Source organism: Pimephales promelas, chromosome 10 (genome assembly GCF_988280905.1).
Source record: "Pimephales promelas chromosome 10, fPimPro1.hap1.1, whole genome shotgun sequence".
Taxonomy (NCBI): Eukaryota; Metazoa; Chordata; class Actinopteri; order Cypriniformes; family Leuciscidae; genus Pimephales; species Pimephales promelas.
Window position 1 is genome coordinate 30,735,417 of NC_142778.1, and position 19,527 is coordinate 30,754,943.

Here is a 19,527-nt window from a genome sequence, read left to right on the forward strand (position 1 = left end):
TATACAATCAACAACACATGAAACAAAGCTTTATTCAAACTACAAGCATGTATTTACAGCCGCTGAACACCACATCCTACTGCCGACTCAACACAGCGGTGTCCATTCTGCAGCTTTATTCTGATGAATTCACCAGAGGGGACTGTGCCTTCGTACTGGAGCTTGTTGCTGTGCTACGCTTCACAATCTGAGGCAATAAGGGCAGGTGGAGCGATAGAGGATCTCGTAAGGGCAGGTGGAGTGATGGAGGAACTCATAAGGGCAGGTGGAGAGATGGAGGGACTCATCCATGGCACCACTTCCAGGATTCAGCTCTCGGCTCCTCATCCTCAGTGCTCACACCAGTCTGCAGACTTTTCAGATCCTACAAAAATGCTCACAAACATTACACAAAAGCAGTCATTTTAACAGCACAATGTCATTTGATTTATGTATTAAAAATAGCCTTACTTTATATTTGAGTAAAATCCCTGCAACCTTTTTTCCCCCAAGAAATGCTGCCATCATCTTTCCTTGCAGGTCCTGCTCCACCACAAAAGCTCTGCAGCAAATGCAGAAATCAAGACTCAGAAAGGTGTTGTTGTAATTTCTCAGTTTGAAATTACAATCATTCAAATAAACTACAACTTAACATTTAATAGATTTTGTTATCCATTTCTGTAGTATACTCACTCAGAGCCATTGATGACAGCATTCAGCATCATGAGCCTCTCTCCACCGGATAAACACACGCGTGTTCTTCTGTCCCTGTAACATACAGACAAGATTCACATTATGAGCTCAACACTGAATTTACATGCTGAGGTTGATGTGTTAACTCACTTTTAATCCAACTTAAATGTTCCTCAATATATCAACACTAATAAGGGACAAATTAAATATATATCATGTTTAGTTACTTCATAGATGTGTTTATTTACAGCACATATTTGTCTAATGTAAGCAGTGTTGACAACAGTGAATTATCCTACATAATAGCACACACATGTATTTTTCATGTTGGGATGTGCTCACCTGCAATACTTATACAATATTTTTCTTCCTGATGTAAATAGACATTTTAAATAAGATGTATGGTTATGTAAATCCACTTTGGAAACATAACTTTACGGTTACTGGAGCTCCCCTGTTAGCTATACAATAAAACATGTGTTTACAGCAAAATCACAACTATATTATAACGTTTACTCTAAAGTAGTTTAACACATCCAATGTAAACACAATGGAACCGTGTTTACTCACATTTGAAAACCCCTGCGTCGCTGATCTCCGCGATGTTGATATTGACGTATCCTCTCGCGTGGCCTCCTGGGATAGATGAGTATCATGAGGACCCGCATCGGACAGCACTCAAAAATCTGGGCGGAAGCAGTTAGCCTTCCAGGAACTTCTTGCCTACTCTTTTATGAAAACTGATGTTCCTTCACGTACTGTTTTCGCCTACTATATAGTAGGAAAGTAGGCATATTGGAACGCACTTAAGTCAGAATCTCACGACAATTACTACGTCACCCAGGTAATTCTCGGCTATTCTTTTGGATTCATTCATACTTTTTTGCTCGCCTACTCTTTTCCCCATACTAAATAGTAGGGAAGTATGCGGCTTGGAATGCAGCCAATATCTCAGCTCTGGAAGGGTCTAGAGCCTCCATTTTTGTACTCTGGTCTAAGTCGCATGGCCCTCTATCAGAATCCAGAGTTTCAAGAAAATTGGAGAAACTTATTTTTTCGCGCAAAAAAAAAAAACGACACTGTCGTTTTTTGGGTTTTTTGGGGGTCGAAATTTTGAGTTTCTCTGATCTTCTTGGATTCTGATAGAGGGCCATGAGACTTAGACCTGAGTGCAACAATGGAGGCTCTAGACCCTTCCAGAGGCTCTAGACCCTTCCAGAGCTGAGATATCGAAACTCAAAATTTCAACCCGAAAAAAAAAACGACAGTGTTACCCCTTAAGTTTTTTTTTTGGGCGAAAAATTAAGTTTCCCCAATCTTCTCAAAACTCTGGATTCTGATAGAGGGCCGTGAGACTTAGACCTGAGTGCAAAAATGGAGGCTCTAGACCCTTCCAGAGCTGAGATATCGAAAATCAAAATTTAGACTAGAAAAAAAAACGACAGTGTTACCCCTTACGTTTTTTTTTGGGGGGGCGAAAAATTAAGTATCCCCAATCTTCTCAAAACTCTGGATTCTGATAGAGGGCCATGAGACTTAGACCTGAGTGCAAAAAATGGAGGCTCTAGACCCTTCCAGAGCTGAGATATCGAAACTCAAAATTTCGACCCGAAAAAAAAAAACGACAGTGTTACCCTTTACGTTTTTTTTTTGGGGCGAAAAATTAAGTTTCCCCAATCTTCTCAAAACTCTGGATTCTGATAGAGGGCCATGAGACTTAGACCTGAGTGCAAACATGGAGGCTCTAGACCCTTCCAGAGCTGAGATATCGAAACTCAAAATTTCGACCCGAAAAAAAACGACAGTGTTACCCCTTACGTTTTTTTTTTTGCGCGAAAAAATAAGTTTCTCCAATCTTCTTGAAACTCTGGATTCTGATAGAGGGCCATGGGACTTAGACCTGAGTGCAAAAATGGAGGCTCTAGACCCTTCCAGAGCTGAGATATCGAAACTCAAAATTTCGACCTGAAAAAAAACCGACAGTGTTACCCCTTACGTTTTTGTTTTTGGGCGAAAAATTAAGTTTCCCCAATCTTCTCAAAATTCTGGATTCTGATAGAGGGCCATGAGACTTAGACCTGAGTGCAAAAATGGAGGCTCTAGACCCTTCCAGAGCTGAGATATCGAAAATCAAAATTTCGACTAGAAAAAAAAACGACAGTGTTACCCCTTACGTTTTTTTTTTTGGGCGAAAAATTACGTTTCCCCAATCTTCTCAAAACTCTGTATTCTGATAGAGGGCCATGACACTTAGACCTGAGTGCAAAAATGGAGGCTCTAGACCCTTCCAGAGCTGAGATATCGAAAATCAAAATTTCGACTAGAAAAAAAAACGACAGTGTTACCCCTTACGTTTTTTTTGGGGGGGGCGAAAAATTAAGTATCCCCAATCTTCTCAAAACTCTGGATTCTGATAGAGGGCCATGAGACTTAGACCTGAGTGCAAAAATGGAGGCTCTAGACCCTTCCAGAGCTGAGAGATCGAAACTCAAAATTTCGACTAGAAAAAAAACGACAGTGTTACCCCTTACGTTTTTTTTGGGGGGGGCGAAAAATTAAGTATCCCCAATCTTCTCAAAACTCTGGATTCTGATAGAGGGCCATGAGACTTAGACCTGAGTGCAAAAATGGAGGCTGTAGACCCTTCCAGAGCTGAGATATCGAAACTCAAAATTTCGACTCGAAAAAAACCCCACAGTGTTACCCCTTACGTTTTTTTTTGGGGGGGCGAAAAATTAAGTTTCCCCAATCTTCTCAAAACTCTGGACTCTGATAGAGGGCCATGAGACTTAGACCTGAGTGCAAAAATGGAGGCTCTAGACCCTTCCAGAGCTGAGATATCGAAACTCAAAATTTCGACCCGAAAAAAAAAACGACAGTGTTGCCCCTTACGGTTTTTTTTTGGGTGCGAAAAATTAAGTATCCCCAATCTTCTCAAAACTCTGGATTCTGATAGAGGGCCATGAGACTTAGACCTGAGTGCAACAATGGAGGCTCTAGACCCTTCCAGAGCTGAGATATCGAAAATCAAAATTTCGACTAGAAAAAAAAACGACAGTGTTACCCCTTACGGTTTTTTTTTTGGGCGAAAATTTAAGTATCCCCAATTTTCTCAAAACTCTGGATTCTGATAGAGGGTCATGAGACTTAGACCTGAGTGCAACAATGGAGGCTCTAGACCCTTCCAGAGCTGAGATATCGAAAATCAAAATTTCGACTAGAAAAAAAAACGACAGTGTTACCCCTTACGGTTTTTTTTTTTGGGGCGAAAAATTAAGTATCCCCAATCTTCTCAAAACTCTGGATTCTGATAGAGGGCCATGAGACTTAGACCTGAGTGCAAACATGGAGGCTCTAGACCCTTCCAGAGCTGAGATATCGAAAGTCAAAATTTCGACCCGAAAAAAAAAAACGACAGTGTTACCCCTTACGTTTTTTTGGGGGGGGGGGGTGAAAAATTAAGTATCCCCAATCTTCTCAAAACCCTGGATTCTGATAGAGGGCCATGAGACTTAGACCTGAGTGCAACAATGGAGGCTCTAGACCCTTCCAGAGCTGAGATATCGAAAATCAAAATTTCGACTAGAAAAAAAAAACGACAGGCTTACCCCTTACGTTTTTTTTTTTTTTTTGGGCGAAAAATTAAGTATCCCCAATCTTCTCAAAACTCTGGATTCTGATAGAGGGCAATGAGACTTAGACCTGAGTGCAAAAATGGAGGCTCTAGACCCTTCCAGAGCTGAGATGTAGAGATATTTATAATGGCATAAATGCTACGTGGTATCTCAATATCTCAGCTCTGGAAGGGTCTAGAGCCTCCATTTTTGCACTGAGGTCTAAGTCACATGGCCCTCTATCGGAATCCAGAGTTTCAAGAAGATCAGAGAAACTCAAAATTTCGACCTAAAAAAAAAAAATTAAAAAAAAAACGACAGTGTTACCCTTGTCGTTTTTTTTTTGTGCAAAAAAATAAGTTTCTCCAATTTTCTTGAAACTCTGGATTCTGATAGAGGGCCATGGGACTTAGACCTGAGTGCAAAAATGGAGGCTCTAGACCCTTCCAGAGCTGAGATATTGAGATATTTGTAATGGCATAAATGCTACGTGGTATCTCAATATCTCAGCTCTGGAAGGGTTTAGAGCCTCCATTTTTGCACTCAGGTCCAAGTCCTATGGCCCTCTATCAGAATCCAGATGGGACTTAGACCTATCAGACTTAGACTTGGGACTTAGACCTATCAGAATCCCGGGTACCCCTGTCGTTTTTTTTCGGTGTGAAAAATTAAGTTTCTCCAATCGTCTCAAAACTCTGGATTCTGATAGAGGGCCATGAGACTTAGACCTTTTTAACTTTAATTAATAAAAAATCTTTCTATTTTACATAAACTATGAAATACTGGCAAAAATATATACAAAATGTAAATACACCTTAGAAAATGTTGAAGCGCTACCATGCTTCTCTTCAATGTAGTTTTTTTTAATATAATTACTACATGCAGAGCTCTACTGGCAATTGATTGGATGACAAACGTCCAATCTCATGGACTGCAGGCTTTAAACTCGGTGAAATGTTCAAGAAGTTAAAAAAAGTGGGCTGACATGTGATGTCCATTGTAATGGACACAGGGTCTGAATGGGTTAAATGGTTAACTTTTAAGGAATTCATCTGATTAATTTTTACTCAATTCTATTTATAAATTGAATTAATAATATTGCTTGTAATCTGTTGCCACAATTTTTTTGATTAGATAAAGCGCGTTAATTTTTACAGTGTAATTCAGAATATGCAGCTTAGAAATAGTAAATCAAAATGTCTAAATGTGTTCAGAGAACGTTCCGAGTTGAATGATTTCTCTCTACCCCTCCTCAGGTTGGAGAAGTCGAGCCAGGTTCGTACGGTGTCCAGCAGTAACCTGTTCTTCAAGGGGAGTCGCTTCCGCTTCAGGTAAGTGTGGATGGATAGGTCACTGCCCATGGACCGCCACAGCCTCAGGGGTCCTTGCTCCAAAAACAGCCTGGCGTCTTCATCACGGTCACGTAAAGGTGACAGCTTCGGAGCTAACGCACCACAACCTGCTGCGGATGGTGCTGTTCACTCAGGCCACCTCTTAGACACAAGTGTTTATTTATTACCAGTAATTGTAACAGATGAATGGAGCCATCGGGGCAATTAAACAAACAGCATGGTCCATTATTATAGTGGGCTCTCAGGCTCAAACGCCTAATTAGGAAATTGATAACAGTTATTTTCTCACTCATATGTAAGGAGACAGGGAGGATTTTAAGGCAATGAAAAAAACGTTGGGAGTTTTTTTTTGTTAAAGGGAAGTAGTTCAGCCACAGACTGAGAGGCAGAGATTGAGTTAAGAGAGGCGACTCAATAAGGTTAATCTAATTCCAGAGCTTCATGGACTCTGGTAGCAGTCGTCACCATGCCTCAGTCACAGGGATCACAATTCCCACCAAAATGCCAGCTGTCTGAAACTGTTGCAATGGTTGAGCTGTTTTCTTTTGGTTGATTTTAATAGATGAAGCTGAAACAGTCTCAAAACAGGGTGTGTGAAATTAACACCCAGCAACAACTGTATATGCAGGTGCTTTTTGCACAGTAGCAGGTAGTTTTGCTCATCTGCCAGCTACTGTGGTGAGTGTCCTGTAACATATTTCCAGTCAGGGGATATTTTAGCATGTTTTTGCATCTTATATTGAAAATATTTGATAAGGTTATAAGATTGTGGCAATATAAAATAATACAATGTGAATACAAAGAGAACTGTATTTAAGATATTAAAGGTGATATACTTTTTGTTACAGTGTGAATATATATGGGTATTTAAGATGATGAAGATAATTTTTTTAACATATATATTTTACACTAGCAGGGATAAAACTGGACACGTTTTTGTAATTCGTTTTTGTTTGATTTCAGTGGAAGAGTAGCCAAAGAGGTAATGGAGCAGAGTGCAAAAATTAAACGGGAACCTCCAGAAATACATAGGTATGCATGAGTGCCCATCTGTGTGGCAGTGTTAACCGTATAATTGCTAACACTGGGTCATGTTCTTTTGACGGCATCAGATGTGTGCATGCAATCCCAGTAAGACTGACTGATGCCTGTAGTCGTAGGACATACTGTAATATGATAAATTAGGGTGTTGATGCAGTACTGTATGTGTATGTGGACACAGGGCTGGCCTGGTGCCCAGCAGAAGCTGTCCATCCATCACACATGGGCCAAGGCTGAGCAGTGTCCCGCGCACCCGCCGGAGAGCCGTACACATATCCATCATGGAAGGTGAGAGTCCAGTTCAACCCATTAACCTGAGTTCAGCTCTACGCTACGCTGAAAACACATGCAGAGCGCTAAATGTCAAATCACTTAATAGTTTATAATAAATTTAAAATGCTGTAGGAAATAGCCAACCTATATATATATATATATATATATATATATATATATGTATGTTTATGTGTATATATATATATATATATATATATATACACACACATAAACATACATATATATATATATATATATATATATATATAAAATCTATAAATTATATTATATGTACACACACACACACACACACATATATATATATATATATATATATATATGTGTGTGTGTGTAAAGGGCATTAAGACAATTTACAGGTACTCAGTCAAGGACACTTAAAGATTTCTTATGAATTTGAATTTATGCAGTGTAGAAATGTACTATATGTGTGTTGTGATGAAACTATATTCATTAAAATAATACTGATTTTCATTTTATTTTATTTATTTTTTGTATTTTAATAAATTATTTAATATCATATTTTATTTACATTTTTATTTTATGTTTTTTTATTATTAAAATAATAACATTTTTTATTAATTTTTTTTATGTTTATATACCCATGTGTACGTTTATACATTTTCAAAAGTTTTTAATTATTTACAAATATTCAAAATATTTTTACATTTTTATCTTTACTTTTTATAAAAAAATTATATGATTTGACAATTGTTTACATAAAAAATTTTTAATTATACATTTTTACGTGTGTGTGTGTGTGTGTGTATCTCACACACATACACACACACATAAGTATACACATACATATATATATATATGCACATGCGTATTCACAAGAGTTGAAAAGTTGACCGCATGCAGTAATATGAGGCTGGTGTAGTCTCACTTAGAGGACTGGAGGTGCAGGTGCTTCTGTCAGTCACAGAACTCTATTTCTGTGCCAGCTGTGTACAGTCAGTACTAACACTTCCCTGTGGCACCAGCTGTGCCATCTTGTCCCACCTATCAAAGGTGTCTTCTGCCCACCCCTTTGGTATGGGTCTCATCTATTGAGACTGACTGTGGGCACTGCCCACTCTTAACATGAGTACATAGACAAAAGGAAGTTTAGTCCCTGCTCACTGTATCCTCTCTGGAACAGCGAAAAGACCATCTGAAGATGTAGTGAAGAGCTCTTGTCTGCAGTGCGAACGACTCGAGAGCTTAGAGGATAAAGTCAACTGTCCTACATGTGCTGACTGTGAGTCTTCAAGGAATATAAATACCCCCGTCTGAAAATAGACAGGGCATTTCCTCGCCATTTAAGTCACTGGCTGAGGGAGGGAGAGAGGAGAGGTCTGGGTGGGGTACGATTCGCCACCGTTTACCAGCACAGCCTAGCCTTTACCCAACAGCCCATGGTGGAAAGAAGGCACCGGTAGTAGGGTTTCTACATTCGCTTGTCGGAGATAAACATGGTGAAGTGCCTAATCCGCATCACCACGCGGGTGAACGTCCACCTGCGCATGATCAACCACTGCTATCGGGATGTAAAGGTTCGGGTGCTGAGTTTGGGGCCTCGAATGCTGGGAAAGGCCCTTGGTGTGCTGCCCCTTTACCCGGCACTCATGGGGCAGCAGGACCAGCTGCGGGCATCACCTTTACCCATGACTTCACCGTCTTATGCAGTGCCCGCCACCGCTATAGGTAAAGTGTAATGCGTTTTTGTTTGGGCTCCAGATGCTTAATTGGTTGTTTTTCTGAAGGTCTTTGCAGTAAGATATATTGTATTTCTGCTTTGTTATGATGAAATTGGTTTAGGTGGGTTAGGTGTTGCTGCAGTGTTTTATTGTTTTCAGCATAAAAAGCGCTTTAATTATGTAGAACACAGTACCTTTCAAAAGTTTGGGGTCGGTAATGCTTTTATTGAGGAAGGATGCAATAAATCGAACATTTTGAATAAGAAATGTTTTTTGTTTAGCACCAAATCAGACTGACTGACACTGAAAATTTAGCTTTGCTATCACAAGAATAAATTGCATTTAAATGTATTAAAATGGAAAACTGTTATTTTAAATTAATAATATTTTGCAATATTCCTGTTTTCATTTTTGATCAAATAAATGCAACCTTGGTGACTTCAAAAACAATTTAAAAAATCATACCGCCCCAAATCTTTGAACAATAGAGTACATTTTAAATAAACAGTTGCTGATTTAAAAAAAAAACAATTGTTGAACTATTCATAGTCTTGTGGATTGTGAAGCCAATCAATGAGATGTGTGGATTGAAGGTACTCTACTACCTTACTCAGGCTACGTATGTATCCACACCAGTATCTACATTTAAAAAACGACGTTTTTGTTTAAAAACGCTCTCCATGCACACTAGCGTTTTCAGGCGTTTTCCGACGTTTCAGTGTGGATGAGAAACTTACATTTGCATTTCTGCATTTGGCAGACGCTTTTATCTAAAGCGACTTACATTGCATTTCAAGGTTCACATTTATTTTCTTGTCAGTTCTTGCTTTCCCTGGGAATCGAACCCATGACATTTACGTTGCAAGCGCCAACGCTCTACTGTTTGAGCTGAAGGAAAGTTCGATAATTTTATTTAAACGCCCGGCGTTTTTTACTGGTCGCCGAGAGTTGAAAAATGTTCAACTTTGAATAAAACGCAGCGCTCATCACTGTCACTTTTTACCCAGCTGTCCAATCACAGTGGAGGAGGGGCAGGACTAAACTACACTGACCCACTGTCACAACATTCAAACTGTGCTGCGGATATTCTGTATCATAGCAACGAAACGTCTCAACGGAAAAAACGCTGCGCTGCCAAAACGCTCTCAAGCGGCCAAAGCACGGCGTCTTCAGCAGAGCGTCTAGCGTTAACAGCTGGCCAAAAACGCTTTGGTAGACACACGGCCTAAACCGGCGTTTTCAAAATTATCCGCTTTGGAGAGCGTTTTCCAAAAGCTACGTTTTCATTGACTTAAAACGCCGTCTCAGTGTGGACGGAAGGCCAAACCGGAGAGAAAAATATACGTTTTCAAACGAAAACTTATTAGTGTGGACATGGCCTCATTAACAGAAGCTCTCTTCTCAAGAAAAGGCTCTTCATATGTCCTGATCAAAATAGACAGAACATGTTAGAAGTTTGAAAGCTGTAGAAGCTTTCCTGGGTGTTCATGGTACTGTAACTAAAGAACTGCAGGAGTTGCAGAAGTGTACAGCATAATGAGGACTGCACACTAAAACTGAAATCTCATTCCAGCTGTGAATTGTGTTGAAAGGAGGATGAAAATATCAGAGTAGCCTTCTATCACCTGAAGCAAGAAGACATTGGCTCATTACAGAAGTAATTCAGCAACTGAACTGCTTTCACAGAAGAAATTGTCTCTCAGTCCAGACATCAATTCTGTTGATACTGAAGAGAGTGATTAACTTAAATAATACATTAGATATATGAACTGAAGAGTTCAAGTTCAAACCGTTTCAAAGAATTATAGGATTTCTTGAAACTAGTCCTAATGGAAGCTTTTACTGGAAAAGAAGTCAGTTAGTTATTGCAAGGTACACATTTTTGTTTAAACAACATATTGGCAAAAACAAAGTAGATTGTGTTTGTCTTTGGTTGAAGGGGCTTACACATTTTATGAATTATAAATGCAGAAGTAAAGGCAAATACAAAGGCTTCACAAGTTTGTTTTTGCAGCTTATAATTCAAGTAAAATCTAAGTTGTTCAATTTCAGGCATATTAAAATGTGCTTTCATGTGTGACCATTTTTCTCTTTGAAAGGGTGTTTAATATTGTGAATGAGAGGCCTTTGGTTGAGCAGTAAAATGTCGCATCGTCAAGAGATGAAATCCTAATCCTTTCACATCAGAATAGAGATGTAACGTATCTGCAGTGACACGCTCGAGAATCTAATGCTCAGCAAAAGCTTGCATGTTTCTCTACTTTGGGTCCCTTGAGGAAAAGGGTATGCGAGAACTGAAGCACAAGGATTTATGGGAGATTTGTAGCATCCTCACTTTGTGGTCTCTGAGGTCGCTTACTGTGACGAATCCTCTTAACATAAGTGTTAAAGTTATACGTTTAAGAACTGAAATATACTTCAGTTAGCTTCTGTATATCATGTATCTTCTGTACTGAATTATAATGGGCTGCTATCTGCTGTTTAATGCCTTTGTAACTTAGTAGCATTTAAAGACTGCGTGCTATATATGCATCTGCATGTTGTATTGCGAGGTCTAGTGCTTTTGATTTACCATGTGTTGCTGATTATTACAATGCCTCAGTAAGTTGGCTGTTTGCCTGTCAATACTGTACTTGTGATTCCCAGTGCCTTGCAGTACAGTGTCTATCAGTGCAAACAAGCTGGGAAATGTCTTTTCACATTAGCGCTGCGGTCTGTGATTTAGTATCTGGATCTGTCACCTGCATGAGACCCTACTAATACACCCAATCAAGGCGTATGCACCAAGCAGCAACATTCTAATCTGAAAAATGAAGCCTACCCGGAAGTGCGAAAAACTGCAATACATCGAAAATCCGCTAGAGGCCATATACCCTATGTTAAAATGTACGTTTTCACAGCATAAAGTTTGGTCCCATGGACTTTTATTGTAATCTTCAATATGTTCTGCGTGCCTAACAACTGTGAGGGGGATTAATTTTTTTCTAACTCGTTAGTTTAGATATAAAATGTATGACAAATAAGGGCAGTTAACTTTGACAGCTGATAACGGGCTGCGCGGAGTGGAATTTGACGTCTCGGCCAAGATCTGACAACACATCATACCTCCTCTGTATCCTTTCTGAACATTTGTATTTTGTACTTCCCAAGATTTTCCAGGATGGCGCCGCCCATACCCCCCATAAACAGCCTCAAACTGTTCTTCAGAAAGTCTATGGGTGACGTCACAGACGCTTTGTCCATATTTTTTACAGTCTATGGTATGCGCACAGTCATCCCCCCCTCCCTTTTTGATTGTTGCTTGTCAGATTGTAACAAAACCCAAAAATAGGAAATTTGTGCTTACTTTTTCATATTATGTAATGTTTCGTGATTATTGTATATTCCACATACTTTGCACTTTAACACATATACGATGTAGCATTGGCAGCCTATGCATTGTAAGTCTGGACATTCAATTTTAAAGTTGGCGTGAGTTGGCATCTATTTTGTAAATGTATCTAAAGCCTTGTTCACACTACATGATTTTAAAACGTCAGGCTAAACTGTGCGGTTCACACTACATGACTTGCTCTCAGTGAAATCAGGAGTGTTCAAGTTGTTCAGCTGTTCACACCACACAACACAACGTGATCGATAACTCACTACACGAGTTGACAACGCACTATAGAGATACAACCACGATCAGATGATAAGAGCAAATCATTTGTGACTCAATAAGAGCTGTTTTAGTACTGTTACGGTCTAAATCCTGAAAATAATCAAATAAATAACGAGTTGACAACAACTCTGTCACCCAACGATTCTGTCTTGTCTACACACCACGTTTTGTCACGAAAAAACACGCAATAAAACGAACCAGAAATGATGCGAAACAGCAAGTGCGCCAATACCCAGCGAAGAATAGGACACAACACGTGAATATGGACGTCAGAAACTAGTGCTCTGCTCTGAGAACAAAAAATGCAAAAAAACAAACAAAAAACCTAAGATTTACCTGGTGTCCTCAACCCATGTGTTGCTATGATTGGCTGTACTCATGACGTCACTGAGTTTGAGTCGCGCAACAGCTCTGGATATCTAGCAGGCTAGATATTTTTCTGGGCTCGGCGAGGCGTCTGCGAGCGTTTTCGCTGCGTTGTTGGCTCTTTCATACTAACAGATTGGCAAGCGTTCATCGTCCGCTAATCCCCCGCGATAACATCCTGAGCTGTCGGCGAGCTCAACGATTTGCAAATCGGGCATAAATCGGGCTTAAAATCCTGTAGTCTGAACTTGGCTTTAGGGCATTTTCCCACCTGACTTGTTTGTTTCGGAGCCTGGCACATAGTAACAACATGGCGGATGTAGTATGTCTGAATTCCTTTCATGCTACCCATATTCATACTATATATAACATACTTTTTTAACAGTCGAAAGGTAAAATCAAATTCAAATGTAGTACCTACTCAGTACTTGATTTTGAACTCAATGTAACACTGTCTACTCTAGATGACAAATCCTTTTGTTTTTCATGTCAGAAGTCGTGTGAGTCTTGAAGTGTGTCAGAAATAGAACGGGGCATTAGTTTACAGTCGGGAATTTGTGGTGTCGCATCCAGAATCACTGATTATAGTGGGTTATATTTGTTTTTATCACGTTGCACCGCTTGCACCTGGTGCACCCTGTGACAGAAATCACTTTTTATAATTTATAAATCAAGTTGCCTTTTTGTCTCTCTTTTATCTTTCCCCTTCCTACTGTCCAGGTCTTGAATCCTTGCGGGACAGCGCTCACTCCACTCCAGTGCGCTCCGTGTCCCACGGCGACTCCTTTATGTCACGTTCGCGCAGCCATGTGATGGACTCCGGCGACGGGACGGCGGTCATCTCCGACGAGACCTACAGTCCCTCCGACAGCGTTCTGCCCACACCGGTGGCCGAGCACAGCCTGGAGCTGGCAGTCTCACGCCAGATCAACGGCGCCCCCTGCAGCATCGAGGAGGAGAAAGAGTCGGAGGCGGGGACACCCAGCGTGGGAGACCTGGCCGAGTTAGGAGCGGACAGTAGGGCAACAGGCCTCTTGAAGAGCGCAGGCGGGGAGGCCACGCTCAGCGAGACGGAACAGGTGAATAAGTTTGTTTTAAGTGTACTCCGTCTGCTCCTTGTGACAATTGGACTCCTCTTTGTCTTGCTCCTCCTCCTCATCATCCTTACTGAGTCCGACCTTGACATTGCATTTTTACGTGATATCCGGCAGACCCCCGAGTTTGAGCAGTTCCATTACGAATACTTTTGTCCCCTCAGACGGTGGTTTGCCTGCAAGCTCCGCTGGGTGGGCGGGCTGCTCATTAACAAGTGAAAATGAGGCACTAAAGCTCGTAAAGCCTTCCTTGTTGGGGTCGAGAAGACGCTAAACACGTGGAGAGAGAGAGAGAGAGAGAGAGAGAGAGGCGGAGGGCACCGACCTGTCCCATGAACCCAGCTTCTTTCATGACACTCCTACACCACCAGGCCCACAGCTCCTCTTCTCTTCCACTTTTAGTTTTCTCCCCCACCCATTTTTACACCTTTATTTTTTTCTTCTTTTTTTACAAAGACATTTTTGTTTTTTTGGTTTCCTTTTTTTTGGATTTCAGGTCATTTCAGGTATTTTATTTTTACAAAAAAACAAACAAAACAAAAACAAAAAAACTTAATTCAAAGACTTAAGATTATTAAATATGAAATATTTTGTTGCAACAAGAAAATGTTGCCTTAATTTATATTTATTTTACAATAAAAATGATTAAAGTCTTATTAAAGAATGTGGTGCGTTAAGTCTAGAGAGACGGCAAGTTGGTTCAGTATAGTGGGTTTGGAGAGCGTGAGGACGTGAAAAAACAATGCTTTTCTGAGTTTATGCATAATTCATGTCCATCCGTTATTTAACTCTTAGTAATTTTCCGAAGGCTGCTATAATTGACCACACCGACGATCAGATCAGCAGAGGGTTATATGTAAGGTAAGAATGTGCAAGTTATTTTGAAAGCGAGACCTGAGGAAAGACTGGAAATTATGTTATTTGAATAAAATTGATGGGTACATTTGAGTTCTGTATTTGGTGGCTTGAGATTTAGGGTGTTAAATACATTTTAGTAATATAACTGTGTTTAGGCGGTAGCAAGCTGTGAAGTAGAAATCATTTTAAAAGGGTTCTTTCTTATGGATACAGAAAAATTAATTGGTATAAATTGTGTTCTGTTACGTGACCCGATAGTGTCGATATATGTTGAAGAAGTTCTCATGAATGATTTAAAAGCACCCATAGATCCAGTCTAGCTACAGTAGATGTGCAATACTGTAAGGGTTTGATTTTTAAGAAATAAGTACATAATTTTTGTTTTCATGAGTATGTGCATTTGCTTTATTATTATAATTTTTCACCCTGAGTCTTTCTCAATAGAAAGAAACCCCATTGTATAAAGTCTTTTTTTATTCCATATCAGCCTTGCTCTTAAGTTTGTATTTTGTGGAGATCATGCTATGATTATTCTTAATTACAATAACAATGCTGTACTTTTTGTACAAAAAGTAGTTAGTTTCCTAATATATCAACAGTTTTTCCATGTATATTTTAACAGAAACTGAAATGTTATTTTGTTATTGAAAATTAAATTATACCTTTTTTAGCTCTGTGTTTCAGATGAGGTCTAGAATCTATGGCGTTTCCGTTAAGGGAGGCACAAGAAAGATTTTTATCCACATCTACAATCCATTTCCAACTTAACCAGTAATGAGTAAACCATCCCAGCGCTTTGTAAATTGGTAAAGGCCCAGCATTTGAACAATACTGATCGCTTTATACACAGTTTACCCAAAAGACTCTGTGTGTATGTTGTGTGTGTGCGGTCATTTTTGAATAATTGATGTTTTTGGCAATATGTACTAGAAGGCCAGGTTTAGTCATTAGTACACTATGTCCTGATTAGTATTTATTTAAAGACAAACTATTCTTCCAGTGGCATGCCAGTATGGCAGGGGTTTTAATTTACCGAACGAACACTATCTATCTCTTACCCTTTGAAACTGCTACAATTTGAGAAAGAAGATAATGGAAGTGGGCAGAAAACACAGTGGATTTATTTTAGTGTACAGTGAAAGAGACAAGTAACAGCCAGTGGTAATCACCATAGTAAGAGTTAGTGTTTTAGATCTTACATTGGTATTCTACAATAAATTACAATAATTTCAGCTTTTGCATATAGCATTAGCATTGTGGCAGCTCACAAGCTTGGCTTTACTTGTGCAGTTATTTTAAATGACATGCTTCGATCCACTAATCACAATGCTGTTGTGAGGTCAGAATCACTATGGTGCTAGTGAACAAAAAGGATGGCTGAGATGTGTTTTATGAAGTGGCTGACTGTAATATGTCTTTATAACCATTTCATAGAACTGCTGTCTTCCACTGACTACAGGAGCTGAAACCTGTTTAAGCTACAACATGCGAACGTGAGGTGCATGGAAAACTGTAGCAGAAATGGCTGAAACTGCTAACACACGGAAGAGAGAGAGCCACTGGAGTTATGCATGTCTCTAACCTTGAGAAGCATTCATGCATGCATGCATTTAGAACATCTCTGATGTGCCAAGCGTTGTGGCGGCGTAAGTCCATTTATATTTTTGTAGAACCTGATTAAACAGCTATTTTTCGCAGTACAACAATACAATGGTCTTGCTGTGGTTGGTATCTGCATGCCATTGATGATCGGTTTTATTAACCCATCGATAAATTGATTTTGTTTAGAGAAAAAGAAAACACCTACTTGGAAGGCCAGTAATGGTTTTGAAAAAGAAGATAATTGAAGTTTTGATTGGATTTTACTCATTGACAGCATTATGTAGCCTCAGTGGTCAGTCCTGCATGGCAGTGCCATTCAATAAGCAATAACCTGAATTATAGAATCCTTTAAATGAATCTTTTTGGTGGTTTTTGTGCTGTTGTGTAGCAAGTCAGACTACCTGATGTTTTCTAAGGAGCTGGGGATGAATCCATTTCGTTTGAGTTAGACGCAAAAATAGCGATTTTAACTAAAAAGCTCATTTTATATGACATTTATTGCCCAAATTTGCTACATTTTATACTCATTGTGAGCACTCGTCATCTTGTTTGGATCCTGAACCGACTGTGTGCCGTTGTTCTGAAGTTTTACGCTTCTCTTTGTCCTTAGTATCCTATTGCACAAACTAGCGCAAACTCCTCCCTGGTCTCGTAGATCAAGGGCAATCGCTACACAAGGAGTCCTTGTGAACTTTTTACTTTTGTCTCTAGACAGTTTTCCTGTACTGTATAGAATTGGCCAGGTTTGACTGTGATGAATGCAAGGGTCCGATAAAGGACAATTGTCAGCTAAATTGGTTCATCATTTCTGTAAACTAACTGGGTTATTTCACAAGGTCCCTCTGTGGACTTTGTATCAAAGTATTTTTAAGCTTCTTAGTATGCAAGTGTATGGATAGAGTTGAACACTTGCCATGACACTTATAAAATGAAAAGCAGACTTTCAGGAGTAATACTATCCACCGCAGATAAAGCACTTCACTGGCTTAAAATATACCTTGACAGCATGTACAAAACGATACGGCTTCCTTCAAGCGATCCTGATCAGCCTATTAAAGATGGTGATTTTAATGTTCAAGATCTATTATTGTTGGCTACAGCTGTTAGATTGATTCTGGTTTACAGTTGTGAAATCGTACTGACTGGCAGCTGCTCTTTAAAAGTTCGAGTTTTAGAGATTAGGAGCTCATTCCAAGTAAGGTCAGAATGTCATCCATGTTCATTAGGGAGATGCTAGAGGTAATTTAATGAACCAGTTGTGTGATCTCTCAGTTCGACTAGGTTTAGTTCTGAAATCATTCTACCAGGAACTTTAAATTTCGTCATCATCAGAATGAATGCTCCTTACATGCTTGCATACAAATTCCCAAATTATTTGGTAAAATCTGACTTCACCTGAACCGTAGCTTTAAGATCTACTATGGCGCTGAGATCCAATAAAGATCAGAGGTGGCAACATGCTTCGTTTACTGTACTGTGCTTCTGTCACTTTGCCAGCCCCCACAGTCCCTTCAACGGTTATGCATATACATGCACATTTGTTCATGCATAGATATGTCTGTGGGTGTTTTTCTGTAACCTGCATCTTTTCTGTTTGGGACTAGAGTTCGCTGTTTAGTTCCTTAATATATGAATATTGAAACACATCCAAAATTTATGTGCCAAATGCAGTTCCTGTTAAGTCAGATTCATTCCAAAATCATCTTTGTACTGTAGGAAACCTTCCATGAAAATGGTATAAGAAATTGTTTCGCTGGTAGTCCCTTGTAACTGGTGCCATGGAAATATTCAAACTTGAAATAAACATTCAAAAGTGTTTGAGATATCTTGTGGTTTATAGTTATGGATGTATAATTAATCAGATAGCTTATAGATATTTCAACTTTTTACCACACCAATGTTAAAATAGGACCATTTCCATTAATAAAACGGCATCACTGTGTCAGTGGCATTTCGCCCTCAAATATATTTTTGCAGATTAAACTGACCTCTCATACATTGACTTATAAGAGAAGGGGAAAATTATGTTTTTTTTTTTTAATATATATATATTTTTTTTATGAAGCACAGGAGTTCATATTTATAAACAACTGTGTTTGGTTAAATGTTCGCAACTAAAATGCATATAGACCACAAAACAAAATATTTATTAAAAATCTGTGTATAAAATGTATACAAATATCAACAAATAAATTTACTTGATATTCCCAGTGGAAATACTCCATTTCTAGAGGTGGGAGAATGCTGGTTTGAGGAATGGACGAGCAGCAGTCTGGGGGGTGGGCAAAGACATGAAGCCGGGCCTCTTCGCTGCTGGGACTGACGGACAGGGCCTGGAACCCCTGCCTGCACTCCGGCTCGCACCCCTGTATCCTCCTACTCCTCTTGATGAACAGTTATTCCTGTAGGGGGTAGTTAAGGGGTAGTTAATTTGGTTTCATATTGCCGACATGGAAGTCTACACAATCCAACAATGCTTCTGCTGTAACAAACATACTGACCCTTTAGTGGAGGAGTTCTGGCTGCTGGAACCTTTCCTTCTTTTGGGTTTTCTGGAGTAAGACCCTTGCTTTCTCTTTGCTCCACGTCCTGAGGTGCTTCTGAAATAAGTTGATGAGATTTCACCTTCATCGTCATCATCTTCTTCATTCTGGTGGCCTCTTGCTGTGTCAATCCATCCTGAACTCTCGGCCTGCGCCTCAGCTGCAGAGGGAGTGTGAAAACATCATGTCTCTCCAGCAACTTTATAGGTTGCCGTTTTGAGCTAGCTGATATATGATCTGTTGAAGTTTATAGGTAGAACTATCCAAATCAAAACTCTGTGCATCATCTCTGGTCATCTGTAATATTATATTATATTAAATAATTTGTACTGGTCTTGTACTAAGGTAAATTACATTATGATGAAATATATATTTGTAGGAGGCTAATAATATCGACCAGTAAAATCAGTGGACGTCTTGGATTTTAAACTCTACACCCCCTTAAAGGGATAGTTCACCCAAAAATGAAAATTCTGTCATTAATTACTTGGCCTCATGTCGTTCTAAACCTGTAAGTCTTCCGTTCATCTTTACAATACATCAAAGATCTTATGATGAAATCTGAGAGATTTCTGTCCCTCCAATGACAGCAACGCAACTTTACTGTGACACTTTAATGTTACAAAAAGTTCACAAAGAGAGTTTAAAACTAATCCATACGAATTGAGTGGTTTAGTCCAAGAGAGACTGAAGAGACCTGATCGCTTTATATGATGAACAGATTTAATTTAGGCTTTTATTCACATATAAA

The 19,527-nt window shown here is 39.4% G+C and overlaps 3 protein-coding genes across 7 annotated transcripts in view; 1 reads left to right on the plus strand and 2 right to left on the minus strand.

Moving 5' to 3' along the window:
* The window catches only part of frmd5a (FERM domain containing 5a), a 141,827-nt gene extending 127,106 nt beyond the window's left edge, over positions 1-14,721 (plus strand). For all 3 annotated transcript variants that reach the window (XM_089116457.1, XM_089116458.1, XM_089116459.1), the window contains exons 11-14: positions 5,543-5,617; positions 6,602-6,670; positions 6,861-6,967; positions 13,400-14,721. In XM_089116457.1, coding sequence (XP_088972583.1) covers positions 5,543-5,617; positions 6,602-6,670; positions 6,861-6,967; positions 13,400-13,992 — 844 coding nt within the window. In that variant the 3' untranslated portion in view covers positions 13,993-14,721. The remainder of the gene's footprint in view (positions 1-5,542; positions 5,618-6,601; positions 6,671-6,860; positions 6,968-13,399) is intronic.
* On the minus strand, positions 3-6,979 carry LOC148977440 (uncharacterized). 2 transcript variants are annotated; one of them, XM_089116460.1, is made up of 5 exons: positions 6,840-6,979; positions 1,243-1,308; positions 673-747; positions 451-541; positions 3-364 (listed from the first exon to the last, which is right to left on the minus strand). In XM_089116460.1, exons 1-5 carry the CDS (start codon positions 6,890-6,892, stop codon positions 284-286), a joined length of 366 nt encoding a protein of 121 aa, XP_088972586.1. In that variant the 5' UTR covers positions 6,893-6,979; the 3' UTR covers positions 3-283. The 2 variants fall into 2 exon arrangements, with proteins under 2 accessions (XP_088972586.1, XP_088972587.1); XM_089116461.1 differs by having other exon boundaries at positions 3-375.
* The window catches only part of blm (BLM RecQ like helicase), a 22,888-nt gene continuing 10,236 nt past the window's right edge, over positions 6,876-19,527 (minus strand). The window contains exons 20-22 of one of the 2 annotated variants that reach the window (XM_089116456.1): positions 18,735-18,936; positions 18,432-18,635; positions 6,876-7,015 (exon numbers count right to left, since the gene is read on the minus strand). In XM_089116456.1, coding sequence (XP_088972582.1) covers positions 18,461-18,635; positions 18,735-18,936 — 377 coding nt within the window. In that variant the 3' untranslated portion in view covers positions 6,876-7,015; positions 18,432-18,460. Of the gene's footprint in view, positions 7,016-18,359; positions 18,636-18,734; positions 18,937-19,527 lie in introns of those variants that run through there. The other variant, XM_039684077.2, reaches the window with a different exon arrangement.

What these genes read in the sequence shown, in the direction of transcription:
- LOC148977440 (XM_089116460.1), bottom strand. Translation starts at nt 6,892, where the DNA reads ATGGACAGCTTCTGCTGGGCACCAGGCCAGCCCTGTGTCCACATACAC. An exon ending in TGTGTCCACATACACATACA is followed by an intron (nt 1,309 to 6,839) that starts GTACTGCATCAA and finishes CATCTATCCCAG; the next exon opens with GAGGCCACGCGAGAGGATAC. An exon ending in GGATTTTACTCAAATATAAA is followed by an intron (nt 365 to 450) that starts GTAAGGCTATTT and finishes GCATTTTTGTAG; the next exon opens with GATCTGAAAAGTCTGCAGAC.